Here is a 10,019-nt window from a genome sequence, read left to right as displayed (position 1 = left end):
ATATTGTTTAATACAATTTTGAGCTTGAGTTACATGCTTCACTTATTGTTGTTATGTAGCTTATATTTTGCAAATTATTATTAGTGTCCAAAAATGCCATTTACATTCGTTGTGTAGTAGTTGTTTGAATTTGATTTTGAGTTGCATCTTCAAATTTTACTTCGTCATAGTACTTATTATGTAATTTGTAATGTTAGTAACAATTTTTTATTTAAGTTTGAATATAGAAAAATACATAACAATACGACATTTCTTACGCAATTTAGAATCTACTTTCCATTTAGGAAGTTTGTAAATAATTCGTATTAGGGTACCACTGAAATACTTGGCCTAAGGCTGCCGCCATCTTGGTTTCTGTGTTGTGGTCTGATGTATTGTAGGTGGTCTTGGCTCCGCAGACTCTGAAAAAATGCTAAATAACTTATTGCAATTATTAATTAATGAAGAATTGTTTGTGTGGGTTCGTTAAGTAACACAATACGCTCACGTCTTGTAAATATATTTCCACTAAGCACAGAATACACACTTGAATTATTCGCTATGTATGAGAACAAACAGAACAAAAGCTACCGCTTTACAATAGCAAGTGTACCTTATGTACAGCACAAGAAATGATCTGACTCGAAGTGATTTTAAATATCCTTTTTCTCTTATATATAATGACAAAGATAATAATGTTAGTTTCGAGAACGTTATGCACTACGATCTCATCTCCTATAAATAATGTCTTTATTACATTGCAATCAATTAGTCTTTCTTTGAAGCTAATTTAATACATTTTCATAATTAATTTGTCATTTATGTCCATATGATATTATTCAGAGTCCTTTTAATATTTACTTCAAATATATCAGCTTGAATATTTCAAAAGAGACGCTGTACCTCCTGTACATTGTCCTCATATGCCGGATGTAAAAACCTCTTCCCCATTCCCTGCACAGACACATATGTCCACCTGATTGAATTTTCGGGTACGAAAAAATATATTTATCTATTACCATATCTCATGAGTTTTCTCCAAGTTTTCCGTTCCAGAACAGAGTAGAACAACTCTTAATGAGGATGGTTAATCTGAAATCTCTTGTACTGACTAGGCCGAGAATGTTACTACATCTCAAAAACTCTGCACTTGTGCCCTTCTACGAAATTTACAAAAAATAACAAACATATAATTTTAAAAAGTAACTATTTTATTGGCTTTTTAATCCTTGTACATGACCCCACTTCTTATTATACTTGAATAGTAAATTAAAAAGAAAAACATGTACCAAGTTCATATTAGGCTTATAATTCGTTATTTTATTCCACCAAAGTGTTCTTCGCAATGTCCACATAAAATTCACTGTAGCGATCTTCCACTTACTGTGATTTTGTGAAGGCCTCCATCTTTTTCTTTTTCTATGGGCTCTTTACCAGAAGGTTAAAATGGTTCAAATGGCTCTAAGCACTGTGGGACTTAACATCTGAGGTCATCAGTCACCTTGACTTAGAACTACTTACCTAAATAACCTAAGGACATCACACACATCCGCGCCTGAGGCACGATTCGAACCTGCAGCAGTCACGCGGTTCCAGACTGAAGCGCCTAGAACCGATATGCCACAGCGGCCGGCCCAGAAGGTTAGCATATATTTCTATGTAGTTCAACATGCTGGCTTAGGGCAACATCTGAGGTATGCTTGACCAGAGCATTGATAAATGACAATCCCACAGTATAGCTAAGGTTGCTAGAATCTTAAATGAAATGATATAGTCAACTTATGCTACACTCTTCTGTTTCAATGACGTTTCTATGAAGACAGCTGTCCCCTTGTAGAACTGATTTAATTTAAGGGACCAAAATACTAAATAACACGAAATTACCTGCACTCTCCACCAATTATTTTGGCATCTACGTTCTTTAGAGAGTAGTTCTTACAGGATACTCCTCTCAGTCTTGCTAGCTTTATTATATTTCTCTTATTGCTTTGTGTGATTTATTTTCTTTTCCCTGAAAGAACACATTCATTTTCACCTAAGGACACCATGATGGGTAATCTGCTTTTCAACAGTAGAATTTATACACAGTGATGCAAATTATATAATGCACTGTCGTGATCAAAACTAACAGGGGCCAAGTATTGTCAACTATGAGGCATGATTCTTCCCTCTACTTACAGGTGCCAAAATATATTGCCAACTCAGTACCAAGGTAACATGAAGTATGTAGTTAAAATGGCAAATGCCCAGAACATTTGACCTTCTAAAGAAATACAAAGAATATAACAGCAGTTGGAGACATAAAGAAAGCACAGACATTGGCTGTAAGTGGTCATTGATCTAAATCAATGGGGAAAGTTGAAAATTCGTGTCTGATCGGAATTCGAACCTGGGTCTCTTGCTTATTAGGCAGATGGTCTGACCACTAAGTGGTCATAGTGGTCATCGCAACTGCTCGGACTACCCTACCGTGCCGCCCGTTACGCCCAAATCTCAATTTATGCACACACTATTGATGCAGTGCCACTTTCCCATTGTCCTCATTACTTGTGGCACTTTGCTGATTCCCTTAGGATTTCGAGCCTGGTGTGCAACTTACTTGCAACAATGATATTGCTGCCACCTTAACATATAACCACAGACCTACCTTTATGGTTTCAGAATCTGTGAAGAAGTGAAAATAACAAAAAATGTGAAATTACATTATATTAAATTTTGAAAATAAAATTTTTGTTACCTCCGGAAGGTATCGGAGGTAACATGCAACTGTAACTGTGCACCAGATGCGCTATTTAGTAACAGATATTTTATCACTGCTAGATGTATCAATAAACTCTATTTACTTGTTATTCTCTGATAAAAATAACATTTTATTGTGTTGAGGACACGTGGCAGGAGAGACTCCTCACCACTTGAAAGACATGGTAAGTACAAAATCAAACCGGCCAGGTTACAGGATATGCACCTCTCCTGCAAGTATGCAAACAAGTCCGAATTGCCTGTGGAAGAATAAATTATATAATCATCCTCATTGAAGGTGAATTAATTTCACTGGCATAAAAACATAAAACATCTCCTCAGAAGACTATCCTCCCCTCCTTCCCCCCTCCCCCCCCCCCCCCCCAACAGCAACCACCGTCCAATCATTTCTTCACCTCTGCCTCACCAGCATCCTACCCAGCAATGTGACATTTAGGGTATGAGCATTAATGTTCACTTCTAGCGATAACAGGTCATTTATTACTTCTTTGCATTTGCATACCAAAGACCTTTGTGAGATTAAGAGCTAAAATGTGAACTTCACAAAACTGATGGGAATCTGCAGTTATCATCTGAGCTGTTTCTGAAGGTTGTAAGCCTTGGTTAGTATATATGTCTTGTCAGAAAAATTTACAATTTTGTCACCACTTTTTTGTGTCAGTCGAAGCTCATTTGTTTAAGTTAGGGACAAGAGTGGGCCCAGTACTGGTCCTCAATGAACTGGCAATAAACTAAGTTCCTATAAGTAGACAAATGTATCAGATATCCATTTTTTATGCTTAGTTTGGTGTTTGATTTCCATAGTGTGTGACTATTTGAAACTTCCTGGCAGATTAAAGCTGTGTGTTGGACTGAGACTCGAACTCGGGACCTTTGCCTTTCGTGGGCAAGCTGTGAGGATGGGTCATTGGTTAGTTCAGTTGGTAGAGCACCTGCCCGCAAAAGGCATAGGTCCCGAGTTCGATTCTCGGTCAGGCACACAGTTTTAATCTGCCAGGGAGTTTCATATCAGCGCACACTCTGCTGCAGAACGAAAATCTCATTCCGTGTGGCTATTTACCTTCACTGGAAGTACTTATGAGTCAAGGCTGTATTCATTACTCTATGAGTGAACATAATGAAACACATGTAATACTCAAAACTTTTAAATTTATTTATAATGTTTGCAATAAATAATTTATCATAATGTGATGAAATAAACAGTAGTCTTTTAACATGTCTTAAAGTATGCTTTTACAACTACAGAATATTATTGTCATTTTAATGCAATGGAAGTGACATCACACTTTCAACTTCAGCAATGAATGAAAAAAATTTTCCGTATGATACTGTCTTTTTTAAGAAAATTGTCACTGAATAATTTTTCAGCAAAAGGAATCTTGATCTTACACAGTTTTGTACTGACAATTTGTTCAGTTATTTGATCTGTATGTCAGTATCAAAAGCATATGTCAATTACAGTAAAGTGGAGAAGTTAGTAATTAAAAGACCATTGCTAATAATGACTGTTGTCTGTCAGATGAAAATTATAAATGCAAAGAATATTTGCAGGGATCAAAACATTTTCATTACAGTCTCTATATGCTAAATATCTGACTAAAACACGAATAATGGGTGTTTGGTTTGATCTGATAAACTGTGAATTCCATTCACCACAGAAATGATACACTCTAGCAGGTGAAACATTTCGGAAAACAAATATATGCAAACGGTTTTCACACAATTGTTATGTTCTAAATCAAGTGAACCTGGAGACTATAAAGTAAGTAAAAACCCTTAGATACATTTTCAGTTGAAAATCAGTAAAAAGAACTTATCACAAACTTGTGAATGTACACCCACTAAAGTACATAGGGAATTACAAACCATCATGAAAGAAAACAGTTTACATTACTTACACATATTGTGTTCTTGTGTTGAAGATGTTCATAAGTCGTGTATTATGTAGAATAGAACTATGAGCTACTGTTAACAATAAGTTGATCAGATCACTGTACAAAAAATTGCCAGACAGGGTTGGCTAGTAACAAATCATTTTGGCTCCTCCTAAACTGTGTTTTATTAGGGCTCTTACACACCGAATTTTAGTTTCATCGTCAGCCAGCCACAAATACCTGCTCTGATACTTTGTATGCTCGTTTCTGTAATGTATATTTGAAGATAATCATCACTGTCATTATCAGTACTCTGATTTTGCCACTGGCTGTTGAGCTGTAAGTGGTTCATGTGCTTCAACCAAAGACTCAGGGTCTCACTTGGAGCACATGAAAGCACCATTACCATCATCATGTCTTTACAACCATTCTCCCATATGTTGTGCTATTCTCTTCATTTCTTGATAGTTTTGGCACTTTGTTGCTTCCAAAAGACTATATGCTTTCTTGGCATCCTGTCAGTTTTCTACCCCAAAATTTTTCTTTCCAATACATTGATTAAAAACATACTGTTTCTCAGTGGGTGACTACAGAGATTCGTCTTCCTTTTCCAGGTAACTGCTATGAAGTTTTGCATCTCATCGATCTCTTTCAGGACATCCTCATCACTTCTTTCTGTCCAGTATGCCTCATCAGACATTCTCCAGAGGCCACATTCCCATCTCTCCCGACCACTTTCTGCCTATGTCCAGGCAGCGTCCAGTTCTCACAGCCATAAGGGAATACGCTCCATGCAGATGTCTTGACAGTTCCTTTTTCTTCTCTATAGTAAGTTACACATTCACTAGCGGTTCTCTTCTTTCATTAAAAGCACATATAGTTGTTGCAATTTTGTTTCTGATTTCGATACTGCATCTGTTTTGTCTTCTGTAATTAAGGGGCATAAACAATAAAATTTATGAACTATCCCAATACAATTCTCTTCAATTTAGATGTCAGATGATCTCTTCATTTTTAATTTGCTTAGTATCACAATTTTGTTTTCTCGCCATTAATTGTAACACCAAACATATTTACAATTGCTGAAAACTTAAAAAGTTTATTTTGCTTATGTTTTCCACAGTCAGCTATTAAGGCAGCATAAAGTCCTAATCTTATGCAGTGAATTCCATGTACTTTAACTCAAGATAGTTTTTCTGTGAAAATTCTTGCAGCATTTTCGATTAATGGATTTTCCTAGTTTATACATATATGAATGTATAACTTCTAAAATCATATCAAGAATTCTATACACTAAACATAAGGTCAAATATACGAAAACCAGAAATAGGTACGTTTTTCAATCAAAGAAATGAAATAGACTGCTTACTTTTAAATATGGATTAAGGAATATTATGTTGGGTAAGAGCTTCAATAGCTCCGAGGAAAGTTTTCTTTTCAAACACAGCTTCGACATGCTTCATAGGATTTTTAATAATTCGTTTCTCCTGTTACTCAAACTGAATGTGCTCTACCATAGGACACTTACAATTAAAGTAAAGGTCCCACATTTTTGGACAAAGATTTGAAACATATCTAAAGTTTATTTTTTTTTAACTGCCTGAATGCCAATGTGAGAAAAATTGTATTTATTGTATCTGTAATGTATAAAGATTCAGCAAAATGTTTGCATTCTTATTAATATTTGCCGCTACAGACTACAAGTATAAACTCTCTGTCTCTTATCTCTATGACTCTCACTCCGTCTACATACATAACAATTCCATATTATGCAGGCCTTTATGATGAAATGAACATTAATAAATAAAATGAAAAGGGTACAACAAATAAGGGGATGATGTGCAGTCTTATACTGCCTACTTTTAACTTCATACACACACACACACACTATATATATATATATATATATATATATATATATATATATATATATATATTGGATCATCAAAAAGTTAGTATAAATTTGAAAATGTAATAAACCACAGAATAATGTAGATAGAGAGGTAAAAATTGGCACCCGTGCTTAGAATGACATGGTGTTTTATTAGAACAAAAAAAAACAAAGTTCACAAAATGTCCGACAGATACTGAGAATTTCCTTTAAAGAACATCATCTTTGCTTTCTCTTACTTTGTTATGCTAATTATTGCTATTCTGATCAGATGAAGCGCCATCTGTAAGACATTTTTTGAACTCTTGTATTTTTTTGGTTCTAATAAAACCCCATGTCATTCCAAGCATGTGTGTAAATTTGTACCTCTCTACCTACATTTCCATGATTTATTCAGTTTTCAAATTTATACTGACTTTTTGATAACCCTATATGAGTGTGTATATATATATATATATATATATATATATATATATATATATATATAATCCCATCCTAGGCAAGTTACACACAGCCTTCTGCTGCGAAGTGTTTCCCCAGTATGTGGTTTGTGCCGGCTCACACTGTCCCTGCAATTTTTTTGTGGCCATAGTGCCCAGGCCTATCAAGTGGAGGGAGACATTTTATAAAATCTTCTCGGATCAAGGTGGCCGCCTCATTGTGGCACGGCATCGACGGGTGGTGGTGTCAGCAGTAACACTGCAACCACTGGAAAGTCGCGGGCGGCCATGTTTGCTCAGAGCCTCTGCTGCCTACTCGCCGTCCTGCTTGCGGAAGTGTTCTCGCACCTGCTCCAGGGGCATCAGCAACACTATTGGCACATCGTCATCCCTCCTCTGCAAATTAAAAAAAAGAAACTTAAGATTTTGGAGCACATACTGTGACTGAACATAATGAAATACCTCAAAGAGATAAATCTTCTGACTCAAATACGCAACATGAATGTGGAAAATATCGTTATTGTGAAATACAAAGTAATGAGTACCTCACATTGGCTCAGTATTTAAGATATCCAGACGGCTTTTGACATGATTCATCATAAGTGGCTTCTCGTGTAATTGTGCATACATGGAGTATCGTCTCAGTTGTGTGTCTAGATTTATAGTTTCCTGCTAGAAAGGTCACAGTTCCTAGTTACTGATGGGGAGTCATCTTGCGAAACAAGAGTGATGTCTGGGGTTCCCCAAGTCAGTGTTACAGGCACCCTCCTGTTCTTACTCTGTACAAACGATTTAGGCGACAGACTGAGCTGCCAACTGTTTTGTGATAATGCCATCACATAACGTCAGGTAAAGGCATCAGAAGATCATAACAAGTTTATATAAATATATCACCAGGTGGCATTAGTATTCAAATATGGATGTTACACTGTGCCCACAGAAATAGCTTAACAATGCGATACTGAAACCAAAAAGTGCATAACAAGCATAAAGACATACATGTTGGCAGAAGATCATGACGTGTCAAGACCCTCATGGGAGTAGTCGACCAATACAGCATTATGTACATAGTGGTACCTTTCCTTATTCCTCTGAAACTGGAATTAGCGTGCCAGTTCATTCTTTACTTTTAAAAAGATTGGAGCATTCTATACTATGGAATATTATTGGAATTTTTAAAATACTAGGAAGTAAAAACGTCTCTTAATGAAGATATTGTGAAAGTATGAGAAGCTGCAGATGAAATCAGTCGTGTTCCATTATGGAGTAAAATGTCAAAGGCGAGGTTAAAATATGTGTATTCCCCTTGTTTAATCTTGTAATGACTTTTTTTATAGACAGATGACAAATCAAATAAAGTATATACAAAAGTGAAATTATCTAGTTGCAAATAATAGAGAAAGAGATTCTCGTGAAACTGTATAGAAATACTATCAATCAACAAATACAGCATCATCAGCTGTTGTCATCAATTTATAATGAAATGATCTGATATGCCTGGTACACTTCCAGGCTCTCTGAAGAAATAGAAGTTTCCAGGAATGTCAGCGGAGAGTATATATATATCTGTATGTGTGTGTGTGTGTGTGTGTGTGTGTGTGTGTGTGTGTAATATCACCATGTGGCATGTGTATACAAAGCTGGATGTTATGCTGTGCGTGCATAAATAACGTAACAATGTGATAGTGAAACCAGAAAGTGGATAACAAGTGTAAAGACATAAATAAAAACTAAAAACTTTATAAAGAGAAGAGTGTACACAATAGTGCATGAAACATGCAAGATACAATTAGCGGCATTACAAAACTTAGCTGATAGGAATTTAACTTACAGACTGAGTTGGTAGAGTGATGCTGTTTGAAACCACTTAAAAAATGAACAACTTGATAATTAAAATAAAATGATACACAAGTTTGAACTGAAACCTGACCCTGAACCTAAATACACACAATAAAAACAAGTGCATAATAACAGTACATAAACCATATATGATACAATTAGCATCACGGAGGAAAGCAAACCAGGGAAGAGAAAGAGGGGCAGGAACGAAAAATTGGCCAGGTCCCATTAGACTCGCGTACTCTGTGAACTTAATTACGTACATATACAGTTCATTCATTCCAAGAATCGACCATCTCGACGGCTTTTCGCTGTTATCGATACTAATACTGGCAAGATATCGATCTGAAGTATTCCAACATTTTCGACAAGGTTTTAAATTTAAGTTAAAAGTCAGATAACAAATGACAAAGGAAATCTTTATTTTTGGTTTGATATAATTATAAATTAACGATTTTTGGATTTCTTTTTTTACTTCTAGTGTGAAACCTTTGTTACTGCCAAATTTCAAGGTGATACGTCAGGAGGAGGTATGGTATCGGTTTTAATGAGTGGCCGGATCTTTTGATTGAATTGACAAAGCTGCTTCACTTTTTTACATCGCCAGGGGACCATAGACCTTAATATGTGACATAAATTTCAACTTGTTATGAGTACCCATTCCTGAGAAAAAAGGGTTTTGAACTACTGGACGGACAGACAGAAAGAAGGCCAAGGGTTCCGTTTATACTTACTGACGTACAAAATCCTAAAAATTGTAAAATCATAGACCACTCATAATACAATATTCACACAAAGAAACAAAATGTAAACCAAACTGGTGGTTCTGTGTGACAATTTATGACTGCAAAAAACAGGATAAACTGGGACCAGGTGACGCATCTTTTTTGTGTTAGTGATGCCACTGTACATTACGTATATAACACAATTTTATAGTACACAATGGCTCAGTAGCCACAGCACGCATTTGCAATTAATTTATAACATCATTACAAAACAAAGTTCTAGTATGACACAATGCAAGGGAGCAATAACAAGAAAAAATTGACAGAACCTAAAACCACTAAAAGACTCCAAACAAAGTATATTACTAAACACTGTATAACTCAGAAAAATGGACCATTCTTTACATGAACAACTTTTCTTAAAAAGCTCTGTTGGAAAACATACTCTGTTGACATTTATGAAAACCATCTCTTTCTTTATGAACTGGTGACGATAGCTGATGATGCTCTA

At 35.7% G+C, this 10,019-nt stretch overlaps 1 protein-coding gene across 1 annotated transcript in view; it reads right to left on the bottom strand.

Moving 5' to 3' along the window:
• Positions 1–6,945: 6,945 nt before the first annotated feature.
• The window catches only part of LOC126427056 (actin-binding Rho-activating protein-like), a 219,360-nt gene continuing 216,286 nt past the window's right edge, over positions 6,946–10,019 (bottom strand). The window contains exon 5 of the mRNA XM_050089235.1: positions 6,946–7,340. Coding sequence (XP_049945192.1) covers positions 7,257–7,340 — 84 coding nt within the window. The 3' untranslated portion in view covers positions 6,946–7,256. The remainder of the gene's footprint in view (positions 7,341–10,019) is intronic.

This window comes from Schistocerca serialis, chromosome 11, assembly GCF_023864345.2.
Source record: "Schistocerca serialis cubense isolate TAMUIC-IGC-003099 chromosome 11, iqSchSeri2.2, whole genome shotgun sequence".
NCBI lineage: Eukaryota > Metazoa > Arthropoda > Insecta > Orthoptera > Acrididae > Schistocerca > Schistocerca serialis.
Note: the sequence above shows the minus strand (reverse complement) of the source record. Positions and strands in the feature narration are given on the sequence as shown.